Source organism: Eschrichtius robustus, chromosome 2, assembly GCF_028021215.1.
Source record: "Eschrichtius robustus isolate mEscRob2 chromosome 2, mEscRob2.pri, whole genome shotgun sequence".
In the NCBI taxonomy this organism is placed as follows: domain Eukaryota; kingdom Metazoa; phylum Chordata; class Mammalia; order Artiodactyla; family Eschrichtiidae; genus Eschrichtius; species Eschrichtius robustus.
The window spans coordinates 118,271,740-118,296,455 of NC_090825.1; the positions used below are offsets into that span (position 1 = coordinate 118,271,740).

Genomic DNA, 24,716 nt, shown 5'->3' on the forward strand with positions numbered 1-24,716 from the left:
GTTACTACACCGAGTAGTTATTGATTACTTATCCTTTGTAATCTTCATTCAGTTATAGTGTCAGCAGCAATTTCTTAATTTTATACTTCTAACCCTCTCACGTCTTTATTTTTTTATTATTTTTAAACATCTTTATTGGAGTATAATTGCTTTACAATGGTGTGTTAGTTTCTGCTTTATAACAAAGTGGATCACCTATACGTATACATATATCCCCATATCTCCTCCCCCTTGTGTCTCCCTTCTACCCTCCCTATCCCTCCCCTCTTGGTGGTCACTAAGCACTGAGCTGATCCCCCTGTGCTATGCGGCTGCTTCCCACTAGCTATCTATTTTACATTTGGTAGTATACATAAGTCCATGACACTCTCTCACTTCGTCCCAGCTTACCCTTCCTCCTCCCCATGTCCTCAAGTCCATTCTCTACGTCTGCGTCTTTATTCCTGTCCTGCCCCTAGGTTCTTCATAACCTTTTTTTTTTTTTTGAGTCCATATATATGTGTTAGCATACAGTATTTATTTTTCTCTTTCTGACTTACTTCACTCTGTATGACAGACTCTAGGTCCATCCACCTCACTACAGATAACTCAATTTCGTTTCCTTTTATGGCTGAGTAATATTCCATTGTATATATGTGCCACATTTTCTTTATCCATTCATCTGTCGATGGGCACTTAGGTTGCTTCCATGTCCTGGCTATTGTAAATAGAGCTGCAATGAACATTGTCATACATGACTCTTTTTGAATTATGGTTTTCTCAGGTTATGTGCCCAGTAGTGGGATTGCCGGGTCATATGGAATTTCTATTTTTAGTTTTTTAAGGAACCTCCACACTGTTCTCCATAGTGGCTGTATCAATTTACATTCCCACAAACAGTGCAAGAGGGTTCCCTTTTCTCCACACCCTTTCCAGCATTTATTGTTTGTAGATTTTTTGATGATGGCCATTCTGACCGGTGTGAGGTGATACCTCATTGTAGTTTTGATTTGCATTTCTCTAATGATGTGTGATGTTGAGCATCCTTTCATGTGTTTGTTGGCAATCTGTATATCTTCTTTGGAGAAATGTCTGTTTAGGTCTTCTGCCCATTTTTGGATTGGGTTGTTTGATTTTTTGATACTGAGCTGCATGAGCTGCTTGTATATTTTGGAGATTAATCCTTTGTCAGTTGCTTTGTTTGCAAATATTTTCTCCCATTCTGAGGGTTATCTTTTCATCTTGTTTATGGTTTCCTTTGCTGTGCAAAAGCTTTTAAGATTCATTAGGTCCCATTTGTTTATTTTTGTTTTTATTTCCATTTCTCTAGGAGGTGGGTCAAAAAGGATCTTGCTGTGATTTATGTCATAGAGTTTTCTGCCTATGTTTTCCTCTAGAGTTTTATAGTGTCTGGCCTTACATTTAGGTCTTTATTCCATTTTGAGTTTATTTTTGTGTATGGTGTTAGGGAGTGTTCTAATTTCACTCTTTTACATGTGGCTGTCCAGTTTTCCCAGCACCACTTATTGAAGAGGCTGTCTTTTCTCCATTGTATATTCTTGCCTCCTTTATCAAAAATAAGGTGACCATATGTGCGTGGGTTTAACTCTGGGCTTTCTATCCTGTTCCATTGATCTATATTTCTGTTTTTGTGCCAGTACTGTACTCTCTTGATTAGTGTAGCTTTGTAGTGTAGTCTGAAGTCCAGGAGCCTGATTCCTCCAGCTCTGTTTTTCTTTCTCAAGATTGCTTTGGCTATTCAGGGTCTTTTGTGTTTCCATACAAATTGTGAAATTTTTTGTTCTAGTTCTGTGAAAAATGCCATTGGTAGTTTGATAGGGGTTGCACTGAATCTGTAGATTGCTTTGGGTAGTATAGTCATTTTCACAATGTTGATTCTTCCAATCCAAGAACGTGGTATATTTCTCCAACTATTTGTATCATCTTTAATTTCTTTCATCAGTGTCATAGTTTTCTGCATACAGGTCTTTTGTCTCCTTAGGTAGGTTTATTCCTAGGTATTTTATTCTTTTTGTTGCAGTGGTAAATGGGAGTGTTTCCTTAATTTCTCTTTCAGATTTTTCATCATTAGTGTATAGGAATGCAAGAGATTTCTGTGCATTAACTTTGTATCCTGCTACTTTACCAAATTCATTGATTAGCTCTAGTAGTTTTCTGGTAGCATCTTTTAGTATTCTCTATGTATAATATCATGTCATCTGCAAACAGTGACAGCTTTACTTCTTCTTTTCCAATTTGGATTCCTTTTATTTCTTTTTCTTCTCTGATTGCTGCCTCTCACGTCTTTAAAACCATTTTCCTTTAAGCATTACTGAAAGGATAGATTAGAATTGTGAAATAGGAGGCAATTGTATATATTTATATTAAAGCATTCTCCCTTATGAAGCCGTTGTTGTGTCTGGATTGAGTATTTTAAAATTTCCTCTTTCTACACCCTAATGTACTTTGCTTGAAATTTACTTTTCTTTCCTTTGGGATAGGTATTTTCCATTATGATTAAACAATGGCAATTTATAAATATTAGGGAATATACTTAACATTTAGATATAACTTTAACAGGGATAGTTTCTCAACTGGATTGGTACATTTCATGTATTGTGTTGTTGCAGTTTGTGAGATGCACCAACGGTGACTATGCGTGATTCCTTTGGTGCACTTCTGTGATTACCAAAAATATTGCCCATTTAATTTCACTCATATTTAATAGGTTGCAGGAGTGATTTTAATAATTTCTAAATTACCTATTATGGTATCACTATGAGACCCTTTTCAATTTCTAAGGAAAACATAACTTTTAAAAATCTTTCCTTTTTCATCTTGGGAGCCTCTTATACAGGTTGGATGACTTAGATTCTAAACTGATATGATTTATGCTATTTAGTAAGAATGTCTCAGCCCTGGTCCCAAAAATTGCTCATAGGTATCTCTGTCACCGTTGGGCTCTGGGATGATCTGACTTGGGGAAAATATTCATGAACGTCTAGGACTGCAAAAATTAGTGAACTTTGGATACCTGGAAATTGTAGCGATAGTTTGTGGACTATGCCTCAATTCAGCTTAAGAAGGAGAGTTTGAGTTTCTAAATGCCTTTGTCTTCATGGGAAATTGTGGTGCAATACATAGAGTAAAACAGGAATGTGGTATGATACAACTAGCTGGCATGAGGAGAGGAAAGAGAAAATAATAAATGAATATAGAGAAACAAATCGTATCTGAGGATAGATCATTTAAAATGCTGAAGATTTAAAATATAATTTGGAAATATCAATTGTCTTGAAACTGTGACAGACATATTTGGGTGCTGGCATTAAGAATACATTCCAGAATCAGAGTGATATATATATTTTTTAAATGCCTAGGAGGGCAGTAGATAATTTATAACTAATATCACATGGAAAATACATTTTTGCTTGGGTGGACACTGGGTTTCTTTTAGAAAGTAATATTTCTGGTTAAATAAATTGTTGCACAATTATATTATGGGCTACTACATAGCTATAAGAAATAAAAAATGGGAAACCTTTTTATGTACTGTTAGAATATGTTATCTTCAAGATATAATGAGTGATATATACACTACTATGTATAAAATAGGTAACTAATGAGAACCTACTGTACAGCACAGGGAACTCTACTCAGTGCTTGGTGGGGACCTAAATGAGAAGAAAATCAAAAAAAGAGGGGATATATGTGTACGTATAGCTGATTCACTTTGCTGAACAGCAGAAACTAACACAACATTGTAAAGCAACTATACTCCAATAAAAATGAATTTAATAAAATAAAACGCACCAAAGTCTTATAGCTCAGATTTCAAGGAAACTCAATAGAAGTTTCCTCAAATTTGATAACAATCAAAAAATTACATTTTATTACTAACAAATGGTTGAGAATTTGAAAGAAACCTCTGCAAACTGTCAAAAAATAAAAAGCAAATTTCCATCAATTAAAAAAATATATATAATGAGTGAAAAAAGCAAGATGCAGAACATTGTATATTGTATACTTCCTTTTGTGTCTAAAACCGGGGGAGAATATTTTTAAAAATCCGCTGAACTATACAAAACATACTAATGAATGATACACAAAAAACATAGCACTCATTTCTCCTGGGAGAAATATGTTGTTGAAAGCATAGAGGGAGAGCCTATAAAATATGCCATATGTGCCTTTTGAATTTCGAACTGTATGAATGTATGCCTATTTAAAAACAAATAAATACTCCTTGTAAATCCCCCCCCCCCAAAAAAGAGAAAAAAAATAGTTCCTTGCAAAACATTTACAAGACATTAGTGCAGTTTCTGGGGAAAACCTCTGGGCGTCGCTGTAGGTCAAAAGAAGGGAGAGAAGATAATCAGAGACGCATTTGGGAACCTCTGAAAGGGTAACTTCCTGCTCAAACAAACCACGCAGGGGAGGCCAGTACAGGTTTGGATAGAGGAAACGAAAGCAGGAAAAGTGACCCTACCGCGGATTTTGCTTATTCCTCCTCCCGACCAAGGAGCAGAGCAGCAGCGGAGGGAGACAGGATGAGGCCGAGCGCAGAGAGGAGCGGCCGAGCGCGGTGGCGGCAGGTACTGTTGCCCTTCCTGCTGTCTTTGTTCCGCGGGGCTCTCCCAGACCAAATTCGCTACTCAATTCCCGAGGAGCTGGCCAAGAATTCGGTGGTAGGAAACCTCGCCAAGGATCTGGGGCTCAGTGTCCGGGACTTGCCGGCCCGGAAGTTGCGGGTTACCGCAGAGAAGGTATATTTCATTGTAAACCGTGAGAGCGGGGACTTACTTGTGAGTGATAGAATAGACCGAGAGCAGATTTGTGGGAAGAAGCCTCTGTGCATTCTGGATTTCGATACTGTCGCTGAAAACCCACTAAATATTTTCCATGTATCAGTAATAGTGCAGGATATAAATGACAACACTCCGCTATTCAAACAGAGTAAGATTGACTTAAAAATTGGAGAATCCACTAAGCCAGGTAAAACATTTCCACTAGACCCGGCGCTGGATTCGGACGCTGGTCCTAATTCACTGCAAAGATACAACCTTAATGAAAATGAGCACTTTGATCTCACAGAGAAACAGACTCCAGATGGACGTAAATATCCTGAGTTGATTCTGAAACATTCTCTGGACAGAGAAGAGCAGAATTTTCATCATCTGGTCCTGACAGCTGTAGACGGTGGGGACCCACCCCTAAGTGGCACCACCCAGATCCAAATCCAAGTCACAGATGCCAACGATAATGCCCCAGTGTTCAGCCAAGATGTGTACAGGGTCAGCCTGCAAGAGGGCGTGCCCCCTGGCTTCTTAGTGCTTCAACTGACAGCCACCGACCAGGACGAGGGCGTCAACGCAGAGATCATCTACTCCTTTCATAATGTGGATGAACAAGTGGAACAATTTTTTAACTTAGACAGAAGAACAGGAGAAATCACGACAAAGGATTATTTTGATTTTGAAATCGCTAATAGTTACACTCTCACTATAGAAGCGAAAGATCCTGGAGATCTAGCAGCCCATTGCAGTGTCCAAGTCGAAATTCTCGATGAAAATGATTGTGCACCGGAAGTGATTGTGACTTCAATATTTACTCCCCTACCAGAGGATTCACCACCAGGAACAGTGATCGCCTTGATAAAGACAAGAGACAGAGACTCTGGAGAAAATGGAGAAGTTTACTGCCAAATCTTGGGAAAGGCCGAGTTTATATTGAAATCTTACTCGAAGAACTATTACAAGCTAGTGACAGACAGGACCCTGGACCGGGAGGAGATCCCAGAATACAACGTCACTATAATGGCCACCGACAGAGGCAAGCAGCCCCTCTCCTCTAGTATAAGCATCACTCTGCGCCTCGCAGATGTCAACGACAACGCTCCAGTTTTCCACCAGGCATCCTACGTGGCCCACGTGGCAGAAAACAACCCGCCGGGCGCCTCCATCGCCCACGTTAGCGCTTCAGATCCAGACTTGGGGCCCAACGGCCACGTCTCCTACTCCATCCTGGCCAGCGACCTGGAGCGTCGCACGCTGTCGTCCTACGTGTCCGTGAGCGCGCAGAGCGGCGTGGTGTTCGCGCAGCGCGCCTTCGACCACGAGCAGCTGCGCGCCTTCGAGCTGACGCTGCAGGCCCGCGACCACGGCTCGCCCGCGCTCAGCGCCAACGTGAGCCTGCGCGTGCTGGTGGGCGACCGCAACGACAACGCGCCCAGGGTGCTGTACCCGGCGCTGGGGCCCGACGGCTCGGCGCTCTTCGACACGGTGCCGCGCGCCGCGCAGCCCGGCTACCTGGTCACCAAGGTGGTGGCGGTGGACGCCGACTCTGGACACAACGCCTGGCTGTCCTACCACGTGCTGCAGGCCAGCGAGCCCGGCCTCTTCAGCGTGGGGCTGCGCACGGGCGAGGTGCGCACGGCGCGGGTCCTGGGCGACAGGGACGCGGCCCGCCAGCGCCTGCTGGTTGCTGTGCGCGATGGGGGACAGCCGCCCCTCTCGGCCACCGCCACGCTGCTCCTGGTTTTCGCGGACAGCCTGCAGGAGGCGCTGCCGGACCTCAGTGACCACTCTGAGCCCACTGACCCCCAGGCTGAGCTGCAGTTTTACCTGGTGGTGGCCTTGGCCTTGATCTCGGTGCTCTTCCTCCTGGCAGTGATTCTGGCGGTCGCACTGCACCTTCGACGCTCCTCCAGCCCCGCTGCCTGGAGCTGCTTTCAGCCTGGTCTGAGTTCCAAGTCTGGACCCGTGGTTCCCCCCAACTACAGTGAGGGAACATTGCCCTATTCCTACAGTCTGTGTGTTGCCTCACAATCAGCTAAGGCAGAATTTAATTTTCTCAGCGTCACCCCAGAAATGGCTCCCCCTCGGGATCTCCTCTGCGAAGATGCCTCTTGGGTGCCAAGTAGTAATCTTGGAGATGCTGGGGTCCCATTTGCCTCAGGTACTATTTTAAAGGTGAGCTTTAATTTAATTCACTTTTTTACCTTGCGGTTTCAATGTTTCTTAACAAATCACCTAACCCGAGTAGAAGTCTTCAATTCATATTTTATTGTTTTGTGGGTAGAATTTAGGTGGTTTTCCGCCTTAAATATCTTAATCATATTTAAACAAATCTTTGACATAGGTTTTCTATCTGACAGCTGAGATTTATTTATCATAGTTACAAGCTTTTACTTCATAAGATACTTCTTTTTCTTCCTCATCTTTACATTCCTTCCCTCTGAAAGTTTATTACTGTTGAGACCTTAAGTTATTCCTTTTTCCTTCAGGGTCTTTATATTAGTTTTATTAATTTTAGTTGTACTTCCTCTTAGAATTATAGTACTTAAGAGTAAAGAGAGCTCCCCATCTCACTAGTTTGGGAAACTGGGAACCAAAGAAAGGAAGAATTTTACTCAATGTCATGGCCTGTCAACAGCAGAGCATGGGTAGGACTGACATGAACACCAGCATTCTTCGTATCTTTACAAGCTAAGTGTCTTGGGATCCCGGATCTATTTTAAAAGGTTGTGAAAAGTTTGAGGTATGCAGTGTCTGCTATTAAGAGTGTGTTTAATAAATGGGAGAAATCTTTCTCTCTCAGGCACAATAACAAATTGCTCTTGTGAAAAATTGTACATTGAGAAAAATTTTGCAACCCATTGTCACATTGTTTCCTTAAAACTTTATTTTTTGAATTTTCTAGGTATAGATGTAAAACATCTTTATTTTCTTTATTTTCCTATGAAGGTGTCATTAAGTAAAAATTGCTTCTCTCAATGGACTCTCTATAATGTCCACTTTTTTTTTTTTTAGTCATGAGCATTTCTTTTTCTGCTACCATATAAAGGTGATAACATTAAATATCTGTCTTAACATAGAAAGGCCACTCACTGCCTGCTCAGTGATAAGTATCTGGACTTGTTTTTCTGTAAGGGTGATGAACTAAAGCCCTTTCTGCCATAGTCACTCTACTGATTTTCCCCAGGTGTCTGTAACTGTAAAACATCTAACTCCAACTTAGACATGGTAATAGGAAAATATAAATAACGCATAGTTAATCCGACTCAAACTCTCAGTCTGATATAGTGTAGCTGCCATGTTCTTAGTGTGAAAACCTTGAAACTTTCTTGAAGACCTCACAAGTAACAAAAAGCAAAAAAAAAAAAAAAAGTCCCTTTATTTCTTCTGCATATGACAGCTAATGCAATTTGCATAATTCAGTAGGCCTTTTTTCAAAGGTCTACTGAGAGCTAGAATTGTTTTCTTGACATTCGTATGTACAAATGGGCATGTTTTCATAAATGTATCCTAATTAAAAAATGAAATCTTAAAACCTGCGAAAGAATTCTGATGTCCTAATTAAATGGACTCAATATAGGTAAGAGGTAAACAAAGGGCATAGGCTCAATGGCACAGTAAATTAAACTTTTCTAAAGAAGTAAAAAATAATCTAATAATTATATTAATCTCAGAATTAATCTTGTGGAAGTCTTTTGCTATTTTAGAATTAAATCTTATTTAAATATAAGGAATGTCATGTGGTAATATATTAAGGATACAGAAAATTATTAGAAATAAAATATAATTAAACATATTTGAAATCAAAACAGAATTGATGTAGTAACTAGTTAGGACTCTGAGCGTCGCTGTTCACCAAAGTGGGAAAGAAGCTGCCGCTGATGCGATCAGACTCTGTTCCTTCCGCACTAAGCACGCGCAGACCAGACAAGCTTCTGGGAAAAGCCGCCCACCCGCGCCCCTCTCCCATTTCCGCAAGGGAATGTGTTCCCCTTGGCTTTAGATAAGTAAGGAAACAGCAGGTTGGAACCAGGACTAAGAGAAAACTGGTCGGAGAGAGGCAATGGCGGATCCACTGAGGGGTTGGGGCTGCAGAGAGCTGTTCCTGCTCTCCATGCTGCTGGGGACGCTGTGGGGAGCCGGGGCCGGGCAGATCCGCTACTCGGTGCCAGAGGAGCTGGATAAAGGCTCCTTCGTGGGTAACATCGCCAAGGAGCTCGGGCTGGATTCCTGGGAGCTGGCGGAGCGCGGAGTCCGCGTCGTCTCCAGAGGTAGGACGCAGCTCTTTGCTCTGAACCCGCGAAGCGGCAGCTTGGTCACAGCAGGCAGGATAGACCGCGAGGAGCTCTGCGCTCAGAGCGCGCGGTGTCTGGTGAGTTTTAACGTCTTGGTTGAGAATAAAATGAAAATGTATGGGGTAGAAGTAGAAATAATCGATATTAATGATAACTTCCCGCGTTTCCGGGATGAGGAAGTAAAAGTAAAAGTTAATGAAAATGCGGCTGTGGGAACGCGGTTAGTACTTCCCTTTGCTCGAGATGCCGATGTGGGTGTGAACTCCCTCCAGAGTTACCAGCTCAGCTCCAATAAGCACTTCTCTTTGGCCGAGAAAAGCGACACAGATGGACAGAAATATCCAGAGCTGGTACTGGAACAGCCGTTGGACCGAGAGAAAGTAGCTGTTCACGACCTCCTACTCACAGCTTTAGATGGTGGAGACCCCATACTCTCTGGTACCACGCACATCCGCGTGATGGTCCTCGATGCAAACGATAACGCGCCCCTGTTCACTCAATCCGAGTACAGAGTGAGTGTTCCAGAGAACATAGCTCTCGGCACTCGGCTGCTCACACTAACCGCCACGGATCCAGATGAGGGAATAAATGGGAAATTGACCTACTCTTTTCGCAATGAAGAAGACAAAATTTCAGAGACTTTCCAACTTGATTCCAACTTGGGTGAAATCTCAACTCTGCAATCACTGGATTACGAAGAATCCAGATTCTATCACATGGAAGTGGTAGCTCAGGATGGAGGTGCTCTTCTTGCCAGCGCTAAGGTACTAATCACAGTTCAGGACGTGAATGACAATGTGCCTGAAGTGATCCTCACCTCTCTCGCCAGTTCCGTCTCTGAAGACTGTCTTCCCGGAACGATAATTGCTCTGTTTAACGTACATGATGGTGATTCTGGAGAGAATGGTGAGATTGCATGTTCTATTCCCAGGAACTTGCCTTTTAAATTGGAAAAGTCAGTTGATAATTACTATCACTTACTGACAACAAGAGCCCTGGACAGAGAAGAGATCTCAGATTACAACATCACAGTAACTGTCACTGACTGTGGAAATCCACCACTGTCTACAGAAAACCACGTCTCCCTGAAAGTGACAGACATCAATGACAACCCTCCCGTTTTCCCTCACAACTTATACTACACCTACATCCCAGAAAACAACCCCAGAGGCATCTCGATCTTCTCTGTGAACGCCCATGACTCCGACAGCGGCAACAACGCCCAGGTCACTTACTCTCTGGTTGAGAACAAATTCCAGGGAACGCCTCTATCATCCTGTGTCTCCATCAACTCTGACACTGGAGTCCTGTATGCACTGTGCTCTTTCGACTATGAGCAGGTTAGAGAACTGCAGCTGTGGGTGATGGCCAGTGACAATGGAGACCCTCCACTCAGCAGCAACGTGTCACTGAGCCTGTTCATCCTGGACCAGAACGACAACACACCTGAGATTCTGTACCCCGCCCTCCCCACCGACGGTTCCACCGGTGTGGAGCTGGCACCCCGCTCTGCAGAGCCTGGATACCTCGTGACCAAGGTGGTGGCTGTGGACAGAGACTCGGGCCAGAACGCCTGGCTGTCCTACCGCCTGCTCAAGGCCAGCGATCCAGGACTCTTCGCGGTGGGGCTGCACACGGGCGAGGTGCGCACAGCGCGGGCCCTGCTGGACAGAGACGCGCTCAAGCAGAGCCTGGTGGTGGCGGTCCAGGACCACGGCCAGCCCCCTCTCTCGGCCACCGTCACGCTCACGGTGGCTGTGGCTGATAGCATCCCAGATGTGCTGGCGGACTTGGGCAGCCTCAAACCCTCCGCCGACCCTGACGACTCGAGCCTCACGCTCTACCTAGTGGTGGCGGTGGCCGCGGTCTCCTGCGTCTTCCTCGCATTTGTCATCGCGCTGCTGGCGCTCAGACTGCGGCGCTGGCACATGTCGCGTCTGCTCCAGGCTTCCCTCAGCGGGTTGGCTAGCGCGCCCGCCTCTCACTTTGTGGGCGTGGACGGGGTGCGGGCTTTCCTGCAGACCTATTCCCACGAGGTCTCGCTCACCGCGGACTCGCGGAGGAGCCACGTGATCTTCCCGCAGCCCAACTACGCGGACACGCTCATCAGCCAGGAGAGCTGTGAGAAAAGCGAGCCTCTCCTGATATCTGAGAAGATAAACGCAAAGGAAACAGAGCTAGGAGTTGTTCGGGTGAGTTTTCTTTTTACTGTACCTATGCTTGGAGCATTTTCTTCATTTGTTTCCATCATTATTCTGCCCCATTCAAAATCGGTTAAGTACGTAAATAGTGAATCATTATTTGCTTTATTTACAGATTAACTTGATTTGATCATTGATGCTTTCTCCATTTGTTTTCAAATTATATTTTGGTTTTAATGTCTTTTTTCTATAATATGTGGATATTTTAGAAACTATAGCTGATATCCATAGGCTTAAGTGAAACAAGTATTTTAAAAGAAAGTGGTTATACATAATCACTGTATCCTAAGGCTTTCTTATACCAGAACTGTTTGTTAATAGAAGAGTTGTTTGATTAGAACATCCAAATTGTTAGATGTAATGTTCTCTTTTGAATAGTTGCCTAAACACCAATAGCACATATGTTTTGGAAAAAGTATTGTGCAGTATTGGTGTTTTAGTACCTGCTGTTTTTGTAAGGGTACTAATAATTTGCATAAATCAGTGGAAGAATATAGAAAACTTCTGCGTGATCAATATCTTCCTGGGTTATAATCCTCAGTTCAGCTCGAATAAAATTCCCTTTTTTTCTTCTTAACTTGATAGTTAATTAAATTTTCACTGACACAACTTTAAAATGGTTTGGAAATTTAAAAAACTATTTCTCAGGGATGTGCTCATCTTAAACTGTGAGATTTTTCTTATGAAATGCTGGTCTGTGTGTCTCAAATTTCACGAATATGTCTTGTGTAATGGAAGAACTATGTACGCTATTCATTTTTGCATATGATTTGCTGAAGATGATTTTCAGATCCTTATTTTAAAAAGATTTTTCAATCTTTAAAATTTTGTACTTTCAACAACTTGAACATCAGCTGCAAAGTATGAATAAATGGGGAAAATGGCAATAAAATATTATTAATGGAATAGTAGGTTACATTACTCAACCACATGAAAGGGTTACCATACATTTGGGAACCTAGGACCACTTAATTTTTATTTTTTAAACATTTATTTGAAGGGAATCTAATTATATTTATATATGGGCAATTCTGATCTCAGGGTACAATGTGCAGACTCACTGAATAGTGAATTCATCCAAAGAGTAACAAGATAATCTGTATGATAAATACTGAATACTGATATCATTCACTCCTACATGAAAACTCACTTTTCCATTATTTTTTAAAGAGAAGATTACTGTATAGATTTGGATATGTGTTCTGGGTTAACTTTTTCATGCAATGGGAAAAAATACCTTTTATATCTCTATAAACTTCAATAGACTTTACATAATAAAATGCTTGATCTACACACCATGAGTGTATATACTATATATAGTATACTCTTAAATATTTGAATCTTTAACTTCATATGTGTTCTGAAAAGATAACTTTCCTGTACTAATTGAGGTGTTCACACAGTGTTAAAAAAAAAAATGGCACTTGCTCAGTCATATTTTGGAGCAGTCTTGAGTCAGTAGTGTTTTTTTATGTTTGTATAGAGATGCCAATGTGTTTCTGTCTAGAATCCTGGATAAATGTGCTTTTCCACTGTAAAATGAGTTCTACATTGTTATACATCTTCCAAGTTTTAGACTGACAATATATTATGTAGTTTAAAAAAAAACAATTTCTGAATGAAGATTTCTAGTTTGGAAATGGAATTAATAATCTAAGACACCTATCAGAAACATGGAAACTGACGTGCTTGTTGCTAAGGGAAGAGTGTCAATAACAAAGAGTTGAAATGATCAGATAGTAACCCGGAGACCAAGGAAAAGTGTACAACATAGATTACTTTCTTCAGAATATATCATTATAAGGACTCATACTTCACCCCCAAAATCCAAGTAACTCACCATTGCTAAGCTACTTGAGAAGAAACAGTACAATTAAAGACAATGGTAATGTAGTGTGGACAAATAAAATTAGTGGAATAGTTTTAAATCATAGTCATTTAATTAAAAATAGACACAGAAAAGTGTCTATTTTTAATTAAATGACTATGATTTAAGGAAAAGAGAGTTTCTTGCTTCTTTACCATACTTCTATTTCATAAGGACAACCAATCGCCTTGCTGTCTATCAGTTATTTTGGAGAGAAGATTATAAAGACAGGAGAAAGCAATGCATAGGATAAAACTAAAAGCTGTGAGATTTATAACTTTTATAAGTTGGAAGAAAAGGAAATAGAGTGAAATAACAATACATATCAAGCTGATATTTCAAGAATTTTCATGTTACATTTTCTGCCACAACCGACACTTTCATTTGTGTCACTTTCTACATATTACTTTATTTGGTCTTCAATTTTACTAAGGTACGCAGGGAAGATGTTATTATGGCCACTGTATGAAAGTGGAACCTAAAAGCATGACGATGCCAATAAACATCTTCAGCAAGATACCTCTGGCTTCGAGGAATAAAAATCACCTGATTTGGATGGATAAAGTTCAAGTTCAAAGAAATGACAGCGAGAACAAAGATACAGTACATTTAAAAAATGTTAAAATCCTTATAACACGGGACGAATGAGTATCTGTATGAAGACACAGTAGACTTGTCTTCTAGCCGGCTCTGTATTTGGAACTAATTTAGTAATCACTAGTGCAGTTCTGCAGCCGAGGCGCGGGGTGCAGCTGTTGGCTAGTACTGAACCAAGTATCCAGCTCCTCCTGACGCAAAGGAATCGCCTGCGGACCGCGGAATCGCGCGAACTGTGCACTCTCTGAGGTTTTCTGTGGCAGAAATATCTATCCTAGAATCTGCTTGCCAAGACGTGTCCAAGGAGTAGCTCCTGCTCAGAAATTCTTGGGATCATTTAGCGATCGCAGCTCTTCGGGATCAGAAAGGCAAAGGCGCAGAGAGCGGGATGGGAAACCGCTTGGGGTCAAAGCGCCAGGCTGGGCGGAGGCGAATTTTGTTTCTCTTCCTGCTGTCTTTGTTCCGCCTGGCGCTTTTGGAGCAAGTCTGCTACACTATTCCAGAGGAGCTGGCCAGGGGCTCGCTGGTGGGGAACCTCGCCAAGGATCTGGGGCTTGGCGTGCGAGATTTGCATACACGGAACCTGCGGGTTAGTGCAGAGAAGAAATTCTTCACAGTGAGCACCGAGAAGGGAGACTTACTTGTGACCGACCGTATAGACTGAGAGCAGATTTGTGGCAAGAAGTCGATGTGTGTTCTGGAATTCGAAATGGTCGCTGAAAAGCCTTTGAACTTTTTTCATATAACCGTGGTGATTCAAGATGTCATCGACAACCCACCGACCTTTAGCCGAAATGTCAATGAACTGCAAATCAGTGAACTGGCCCTAACTGGAGCCACGTTAGCTCTGGAATCTGGCACAAGATTCAGATGTAGGTGTCAATTCCCTGCAGCAATACTACCTCAACCCTGACCCTCATTTCTCTTTGATCCAGAAGGAGAACCCAGACGGCAGTAGGTACCCAGAACTGGTAGCGCAGGCTCCCCTGGACAGAGAAGAGCAGTCCTGCCACCACCTGGTCCTCACGGCTGTGGATGGGGGTGCGCCAGCCAGAAGCTGCACTACGAAGATCAGGGTAGTTGTGGCAGACGCAAATGATAACCCCCCAGTGTTCACCCAGGACATGTACAGGGTCAGTGTTCAAGAGAACCTACCCCTGGGTTCCTCAGTGCTAAGAGTGATGGCCACTGACTTGGATGAGGGCATCAATGCTGAGATCACCTACGCTTTTATCAATATTGGTAAGGCAGTGAGACAACTGTTCAAGCTGGACAGTAAAACAGGGGAACTCACCACTGGTGGAGGACTGGACTTTGAAGAGAGAGGGAGCTATACAATTGGGGTGGAAGCAAAGGATGGTGGACGTCACACTGCGCATTGCAAACTACAAATAGATATTTTGGATGAAAATGACAGTGCTCCCCAGATAACCCTGGATTCTGAATCTAAATATATACAAGAAGATGCTGAGCTGGGGGCTGTGGTTGCCTTGATCAAAACACATGGTCTAGATTCTGGATTTAATGGGGAAATCTTATGCCAACTAAAAGGAAATTTCCCATTTTAAATAGTTCAAGATACAAAAAATACATACAAGCTGGTGACAGATAGAGACTTAGATCGAGAGAAGACTCCGGAATACAATGTCACTATCACAGCTACTGACAAGGGCAAGCTGCCCCTCTCCTCTAAAAGAAGTGTCACCTTGAAAGTCGCTGATGTCAACGACAATGCTCCGGTTTTCCACCAGGCCTCCTACATGGTCCACGTGGCAGAAAACAACCCGCCCGGTGCCTCCATCGCCCAGGTTAGAGCTTCAGACCCAGACTTGGGGCCCAACGGCCACGTCTCCTACTCCATCCTGGCCAGCGACCTGGAGCGTCGCACGCTGTCGTCCTACGTGTCCGTGAGCGCGCAGAGCGGCGTGGTGTTTGCGCAGCGCGCCTTCGACCACGAGCAGCTGCGCGCCTTCGAGCTGACGCTGCAGGCCCGCGACCACGGCTCGCCCGCGCTCAGCGCCAACGTGAGCCTGCGCGTGCAGGTGGGCGACCGCAACGACAACGCGCCCAGGGTGCTGTACCCGGCGCTGGGGCCCGACGGCTCGGCGCTCTTCGACACGGTGCCGCGCGCCGCGCAGCCCGGCTACCTGGTCACCAAGGTGGTGGCGGTGGACGCCGACTCTGGACACAACGCCTGGCTGTCCTACCACGTGCTGCAGGCCAGCGAGCCCGGCCTCTTCAGCGTGGGGCTGCGCACGGGCGAGGTGAGCACGGCGCGGGCCCTGGGCGACAGGGACGCGGCCCGCCAGCGCCTGCTGGTTGCTGTGCGCGATGGGGGACAGCCGCCCCTCTCGGCCACCGCCACGCTGCTCCTGGTTTTCGCGGACAGCCTGCAGGAGGCGCTGCCGGACCTCAGTGACCGCCGCGCACCCCCTGACCCCCAGGCTGAGCTGCAGTTTTACCTGGTGGTGGCCTTGGCCTTGATCTCGGTGCTCCTCCTCCTGGCAGTGATTCTGGCGGTTGCCCTGAGTTTGCGACGCTCCTCCAGCCCCGCCACCTGGAGTTGCTTTCAGACCAGTTTTTGCTCCAAAACTGGACCCGGAGTTCTCCCCAACTATGGGGAAGGGACTTTACCATATTCCTACAATCTGTGTGCTGCCACACATTCTTCAAAGACTGAGTTTAAATTTCTCAATATAAAGCCTGAAAATGCTCCACCACAAGATCTGTATAATGAAGCCTCTTGGCTTGAAAGTACCAGTAATGACAATCCCCAAATTACTTGTAATTCAGTCAATTTGCGACGGGTGAGTTACTTCAAAACCTTTTCCTCCCATAAGTATAATTAGGTTTCGATTCACTATTTTAGAGGCCAAAAAGTATACAGGCTAAGTATGCCCTGTTTTTTGTGCGGTGTTTTTTTTTTTTTGGTGTTTTATTGATTTTTTCTGGACATAGAATGGGGATGGGGAGGCTGTTAGAAATTCTTTGTTCACTAATCTGTGTTGCAGTTGTTCTTTCATGGAATGTCGCTTAGTGATGATCTTGAAATTTCTGTTAATTCTAAAATAATATGTCCTGAAACATTTTTAATATGCTAGTATCTCACATTCTCATTGTAGGACCTTATTTATATATAATCTAGACAATTAAGTGGTTTACACAGTTTCAGTGTAGTCAATCCTAAACTATGTTTTATATGTAATATAAATATAAGAATACTTTTTCACTGTAGCCTATATATTTTCACTTCCTTTGCATGTTCTTGAGGGTATACACAAATATTGGCTAAATTAGGGCAGTTCTTAATCTATATGTTGATAAAAATAGGTAATGACTTCTAAAAATGGCAACTCTTGTGACCTAGTGGTGGATTGGTCCCAAACATGTTTGTGGTTGTTGGTACCCTTATTGAAAATGAGACAAATATAAATGATGGTGGAGTGTGGATTTCAAGATTTATAGAAAAGTGTAAACGTATTTGTGTTCTCCAAGGCCATAAGAAGTGTCACAGAAATAAGTGTCATTCCAGGGAACATATAAAAAAATTTCAAAATACGTTATTTTATTCTTCCAAATGCTTTTCATTCTTGGGGAGAGAAATATTGAGTGTCATCTATGCAGATTTAGCAGAAATAAGATCCTGTGTATAATGGTTTCCACAGAACCGTGCAGTATTAAGTTAGGACTCTAAGCGTCGCTGTTCACCAACCCGGGTAAGGAAAGCAGTGAGAACTCGAGTTACATCCTCAAAGCACAAAGCACATCTTACACCAAAGCTTTGCAGCTGCGCAACGCTTCGCATCTGATCGCTGCTTGTTTATGGACCTTGACCTCCAATTCTGGGAAGCCCAAAATTGATGCGAACCTGTTCACCCTACTCGTAATCCCAGGGAAGTCCAGAACGAGCCAGTAATGGCGGCTCTGCAAAGGCGCCGGCACTACAGCGTGTTGGTCCTGCTCTTCATGCTCCTGGGGACGCTGTGGGAGGCCGGGGCCGGGCAGATCCATTACTCCATTCCTGAGGAGCTGGACAAAGTCTCTTTCGTGGGCAACATTGCCAAGGATCTCGGGCTGGAGCCCCGGGAGCTGGCAGACCGCGGAGTCCGCATCGTCTCCAGAGGTAGGACGCAGCTTTTCGCTCTGAACCCGCGAAGCGGCAGCTTGGTCACCGCGGGCAGGATAGACCGGGAGGAGCTCTGCGCTCAGAGCGAGCCCTGTCTGGTGAGTTTTAACATCCTTGTTGAGGATAAATTGAATCTTTATCCCGTGGAAGTGGAAATAGTGGACATTAACGACAATGCACCCCGATTCGTAAGGGAAGAATTGGAAGTGAAAATTATCGAAAACGCAGCCTTATCCTCTCGGTTTCCGCTAATGGAGGTCTATGACCCGGATGTGGGAGTGAACTCTCTCCAGGGCTTCAAGCTCAGCGGGAATAGTCACTTCTCAGTGGACGTGCCAAGCGAAGCCGATGGGCCCAAATACCCGGAGCTTGTGCTGGAGCGCGCCCTGGACCGGGAGAGAGAGGCCATTCACCGCCTGGTCCTTACTGCCATGGATGGCGGTGACCCTGTCCGCTCAGGTGTGGCTCGAATTCTGGTTACTGTCCTAGATGCAAATGACAACGCTCCAGTGTTTACTCAGTCTGTGTACCGTGTGAGTGTTCCTGAAAATCTGCCGGTAGGTACGCCAGTGTTGTCGGTAACTGCCAGGGACCAGGATGAAGGAGCCCACGCGGAAGTAACGTATTCTTTCGTGAGGATAACAGAAAAGATCTCAAAGACTTTCTGCTTGAATGTTTTGACTGGAGAAATATCAACTTCTGCAAATCTAGACTATGAAGACTCCAGCTTTTATGAGCTGGATGTTGAAGCCCGGGATCGGCCAGGTCTACAAGACAGAGCCAAAGTCTTAATATCTATCTTGGATGTGAATGACAATGTACCAGAAGTGGTAGTTACATCTGGAAGCAGGTCAGTTGCTGAAAGTACACTGCCAGGCACAGTGATTGTTCTTTTTCAAGTATATGATCGAGACTCTGGACTGAATGGCCTGGTAACATGTTCTATCTCAAGAAGTCTGCCGTTTGAACTGGAAAAATCAGTAGACAATTATTATCGATTAGTGACCAATACAGTTCTAGATCGAGAACAGGTGTCTTTGTACAACATCACTGTGACAGCCACAGACAAAGGAATGCCATCTCTGTCTACAGAAATGCTCATCTCCCTAAATGTGGCAGACATCAACGACAACCCGCCTGCCTTTCCCCACACCTCCTACTCTGTCTACATTCCTGAGAACAATCCCAGAGGTGCCTCCATCTTCTCAGTGACTGCAAACGACCCTGACAGCCATGAGAATGCCCAGGTCACCTACTCCCTAGCTGAAGACACCATCCAGGGGGTACCTCTATCCTCCTATATCTCCATCAACTCCGACACTGGCGTACTATATGCATTGCACTCTTTTGACTATGAACAGTTCCGTGACCTGCAATTGAGAGTGATTGCAAGTGACAGTGGGGACCCACCGCTCAGCAACAATGTGTCTCTGAGCATATTCGTGCTGGACCAGAATGACAACACACCTGAGATTCTGTACCCTGCCTTCCCCACCGACGGTTCTACTGGTGTGGAGCTGGCACCCCGCTCTGCAGAGCCCGGATACCTGGTGACCAAGGTGGTGGCAGTGGACCAAGACTCAGGCCAGAACGCCTGGCTGTCCTACCGCCTGCTCAAGGCCAGCGAGCCAGGGCTCTTCGCGGTGGGGCTGCACACGGGCGAGGTGCGCACAGCGCGGGCCCTGCTGGACAGAGACGCGCTCAAGCAGAGCCTGGTGGTGGCAGTCCAGGACCACGGGCAGCCCCCTCTCTCTGCCACCGTCACGCTCACCGTAGCTGTGGCTGATAGCATCCCAGATGTCCTGGCTGATCTGGGCAGCTTGGAGGTCCCGCACGCCTCTGATGCTTCAGGCCTCACGTTGTATCTGGTGGTGGCGGTGGCCGCGGTTTCCTGTGTCTTCCTCGCCTTTGTCATTGTGCTGCTGGCGCTCAGGCTGAGGCGCTGGCACACGTCGCGTGTGCTCCGGGCTTCTGGAGGCGGACTGGCAGGCGTACCAGCCTCTCACTTTGTGGGCGTGGACGGGGTGCGGGCTTTCCTGCAGACCTATTCCCACGAGGCCTGGCTCACCGCGGACTCGCGGGGGAGTCACGTGATCTTCCCTCAGCCCAACTACGCGGACACGCTCATCAGCCAGGAGAGCTGTGAGAAAAGCGAGCCTCTTTTGATTCAGGAAGATTTTTGTAAAGAGCAAGACTCCCTTGTTCAGGTGAGGTTATTGCTTTTATTGTTCTTATTCGAACAGGAAAAATTAAAATTCTCTTTGATCAGTGCTTAGTTTTCTTAGTCTTCTGCAGTGAATCATATAGTTTTGAGAAGGTTTTTCTTTTATATCAGTAGAGGTCTATTAAATCTTAGTTTTCTCGAATGTCACCAAAAAAATCGTAATAATGTATGCCCTGAATTTCCTTTACTCCTCTCCTCTTGGCAAGCTCTTTGTGCCTTGGGTTGCTTACATCTCACTTCTTAGTTGTTTTCTTTCTTTTTTTTTTCTATTATGTGGCATATCTGAGGTTCTTTTTTTTAAATTTTAGTTAAGGTATTTTTTAAATACATTTTATTTATTTATTTATTTTTGGCTGTGTTGGGTCTTCATTTCTGTGCGAGGGCTTTCTGTAGTTGCGGCAAGCGGGGGCCACTCTTCATCGCGGTGCGCGGGCCTCTCACTATTGTGGCCTCTCTTGTTGCGGAGCACAAGCTCCAGATGCACAGGCTCAGTAGTTGTGGCTCACGGGCCAGTTGCTCCGCGGCATGTGGGATCCTCCCAGACCAGGGCTCGAACCCGTGTCCCCTGCATTAGCAGGCAGATTCTCAACCACTGCGCCACCAGGGAAGCGCTGAGATGCTTTATTTATATACTGTGGAAAAAACTGAATCACAGCCTCTATTTAAAAAGATCAAGATCTTTTTTTCTCCCAGTGTTAACTAATAGCAAGTGTTTTCTAAAGTGATGGAATTTATGAAATATTTTCCCTCTTTACTACTTAGGAATCAAAAATTATTTTTATAAAAGATAAGAATAATTGATGTGTGTACCAGGAAACATGAATAATATTAGAAGATGTTAGAAGACATGAATAATATTCCTGGAACTATCTGTTATTCTTTTCAGGACAGTCGCAATATCTGTAGTCTTCAAATTAAAGTTTAAGTTAAAAAGGCTTGTCTTATCTACCTCACACAAACTCTGGGAAAATAAAATGATTTTATTAAAAATTTTTTCGAAGTATAAAGTAGTATAGTGAGCAAGTATTTGTTTACATCACCGTTATTATAATTTTTGGTTGTTAACAAATAAATACAAGCACCTGATGCTGTATGCCTACTACAGTGTTTTTTTTAAATTTGTGTGTTTGATAGTATTTAAAAATGAAAATGAATTTTTAAATGTGGTAATTAGCATCCACTTACAAGATATAGCTCTAAAAATAGAGGACTAGTGAATGGGAGAATGAAGGATTAATAGTATTCAAATAAGAATTTAAATGATTTAGCATATTTAACCCAGATAAAATAAAGCTTTTGTTATGTAGGAACCCTATTCAAATATTTAAGGAAAGAAGGGTTGTCATTTAAAAGAATGATTAATCTAAATCATCATGGCCCAAAGGTGTGAATGAAACTATGGCTTGGTGAGTAGAAAATAGCAAAGTTTTCAGTTAAGTTGTTCTAACAAAATGGATTTCCTAGGAGGTAGGAGATTCTATTATTGGTGCTTTTCCAAAGGACATTGATTGTCCTGGGATTAATGGCATACAGGAGATAATATTGATATAATTTGGTGAGTGGTTGAACTTCATGATAGCCAAGGTATTTTCCAATCCTGAGCTTAGGATTCTAATATTTGATAACACAATGGCTTTGCCACTTGTGCATCTAAATTTGGTATGCACATGTAAAGTAGACAATTCAGAATATATCTTGAAAATGAGTGAGAACTTCCTTTGTAATCTGAAATTGTCAGTTTTGTAAAGAAAGATAATACTGAGTTGATATCTTTAAGTTAGCTGCTAAAGGATAATTAATGCATGTTTTTCTAAATCGACATTTACTTTCAGCAATTATTGTAGAATTATTTATTTCAAGATTCCAAGTGTATATGACTAACCAAGAGATTCCAGTCATACACATTTCAAATATAATTTGTTTGGACATTTGTGATATAATTCTTTAATGGTTTAATCACAATTTAATAGAATTCAGGTTTTAAAGAACTTGAATCTTGGATATTGGTCGTGGGAATCAGATGGTCTTTCATACAAATATTAAGATTTGTTTCATACACTGTGAGAGTGTAAATGTTATTTTAGTATATTACCAATTCTGGATGATTTAAACTAATCTTGTACCTCCATTGTTAAAAACAAAACTCACTAACCGTTTCATGGTTGGTAGACTGGTTTATTTTATTTCCTTATCTGCTGAGTAACTGGGATACTAGGTAGTTTACTTTATTCTCTTATCTGAATTACCCGTGAGCATTTCATTTAAACAAATAAAATATTTCGCTGACAGAAAAACCCTTAGATTCTACTCTCACAATAGTCATTCATTCATGTGGACTGAACAAGTGTTAAATCCTGGCAATCATGGACTTTGCTAAGTTGTGACTGAGGCTCTTTGACTTACATGTTATAGATCATTATTTAAAAGATAGGCAATCTGAGATTTTGAGCATATAGTGATTTGGAAGCACCAGGGAAAAAAATCTACCAAATTATTGGACTATTTTATCACTTGTGAAAACCACCCATTCTGATCAAGTGTTTGGAGTGGATGTCAAAGGGGAAGAAGTAAAATCTCAGAGAGAATCATTGGAAGTAACCTACATCTTTGCCTGGGAATGAAAACCTAAACAGAACTCCAAACAAATGGTTCTTCAGGAGAAAAAATGTCCCATAAAGAAAGGAGAGAAAGTAAATAACTCACTGTCTGGGAAGACGGATAGACTTTTCCTAGACTTTTTTAATGTAAGTAAACAAATGAAGGTCAAGATTCTTCCCAATAACTCAATCAATAATAACATACTCCCTTTAAAAATACAACATTATTTCAATTTTATACAGTAGTTTTATGTTATATTTAAACATCTTGGTGGTCGAGTAGAAATTTTTAATATTTAATTTTATGTTGTAGAGTAACTTTAAAAACTTGATTGTGTCCTTTATCTAGATCTTATTTATTTAACTCCAAAGAAGGTACCCAGAAGTATTGTTAATCGAGACTTTTTAAAAACAGAATAAGAGACAAATGTGAGATGACGCTATGAATTTTGAAGTATCAGGAAGAAAAAAAATTATGACATTGGGAGCCATAATATATGGACATGAAAGTTTTGTTTGAAAATATCTGCAAGTACTCATGATCTTTAATGACCATATACTTTGCTTACATCAACAAGAAATTCAAGATTGCTACTAAACTAATAGTTTTAAACTCCTGGTTATGTAATTAATCTACAATACTCATATTGGTTCCTTTGAACAACAAAAAAATTTCTTTTATCTACTTGGTGAAAGCAGATATGATATGAATTATTTTGATAGATTGAAATGGCATTTCATTCAAAGTATTTCCTGTATTTTGAAGTAATGCCATCAGAGAGCAGAAATAGATTACTTAGTTAGGAACTTCTCACCAACTGAGCTAAGCTTTTACAGTGTTACTTCTAGTTCTCCCTTCTGGTGCTACTATCTACTCCCCAGAGCTTAAAATAATTTACAAAGCAAGGTTATTTCTTGCCAGGTCTTCGTTTCAGAACAGGTCACTCTCTTCTGCAACTATGTGGAAGGAATTTGTTTTATTTCTGCCAGCTGAGAGTAACTTCAGATCCATCAACAATTGAGTTTTACTTCATTAACATCAGTGGAGCAGTGAGTACCTCTAAGGATCCTCTCAGGACAGTCCTGCATCTATCCTCAAAGGCTGTTTAGAGACCCATCTTTTCTCAACTATAGGGTAGGGTGATTATTTAACTTGCATAATGAAAAGAAACAGTGAAGCCAACACTCATTTCCTTATGAATCCACAGCCAGTAGAATCTGCAAATTTCTGCCTTCTGTACAAAATGAGTTGCTTCTATAGCTGATTGTAGCTGCTTGGCTTCTCACCTCATCTCTAATGACATTTCTTGAGCGTAAAGCATCAGCCAAGGCCAACAATGATTCCCTTTTTTTCTTCTTAGGAGACTGGGAATGAGGATATTTGTATTCCTACATTGGTTCTACCATTATATAGTCAAGGATAAAACAATTCCCTCTCATTTTTAAAATCATTCAAGTGAAGGTATTGGACTAAACAATCTCTAAGATTCCACTCAATGAAAAATGTTATTAAATTATCTCTCTATATGTTAAAGAAAAAATGGACTCTCTGCCTTCCATGGTGGTGTCTAGAACATAGTATATGTTCAATATTATTGAATTAACTTAAATTTATATGCTGATATAAACATTTTCTACATAACATCTTTCTTATGTATACACATCTTTTAAAAATAAATCATACTTGTTTTATCTGCAATGACTGATTTTTATCTATGTGCAATAAGGTGTGAGGCAATGTCTAAGAATCATTTCAAAATTGCAATGCAGAACAGAGAATTAAAAACAATCTGGGATTAATAAACATCCATCCATGAACATTGTTGCATTAATTCACAGTTTCTTAAAATTTAATTTTAAATGATATCAGAGATGTATGAATTGAAGAAATATAAATGGGAGAATTTTGAAGGATAAAACAACTTTCTGAAAAATCAGTTATTTTGCTTCAATATGGTGCAGTAACTCAGTAAGGACTCTGAGCGCCGCTGTTCACCAGCCAGGGGAAAAATGGTTCAAAAGATCCGCCAGAAC

The 24,716-nt window shown here is 42.5% G+C and overlaps 2 protein-coding genes across 8 annotated transcripts in view; both read left to right on the forward strand.

Moving 5' to 3' along the window:
• The window catches only part of LOC137759615 (protocadherin gamma-C4), a 166,431-nt gene that overhangs the window by 17,860 nt on the left and 123,855 nt on the right, over nucleotides 1-24,716 (forward strand). The window contains exon 2 of one of the 7 annotated variants that reach the window (XM_068536061.1): nucleotides 4,502-4,863. The exons of 3 other annotated variants lie outside the window; for them this stretch is intronic. In XM_068536061.1, the coding sequence (XP_068392162.1) occupies nucleotides 4,502-4,768 (267 nt within the window). In that variant the 3' untranslated portion in view covers nucleotides 4,769-4,863. Of the gene's footprint in view, nucleotides 1-4,404; nucleotides 6,951-8,646; nucleotides 11,263-17,465; nucleotides 20,069-24,716 lie in introns of those variants that run through there. 3 more of the 7 variants (XM_068536055.1, XM_068536050.1, XM_068536057.1) reach the window with 3 other exon arrangements.
• Nucleotides 14,124-16,807, forward strand: LOC137755350 (protocadherin gamma-B3-like). Its single transcript, XM_068531480.1, is given in 3 exon segments — nucleotides 14,124-14,588; nucleotides 14,590-16,415; nucleotides 16,747-16,807. Coding segments are annotated over 3 exon segments (2,352 nt in total).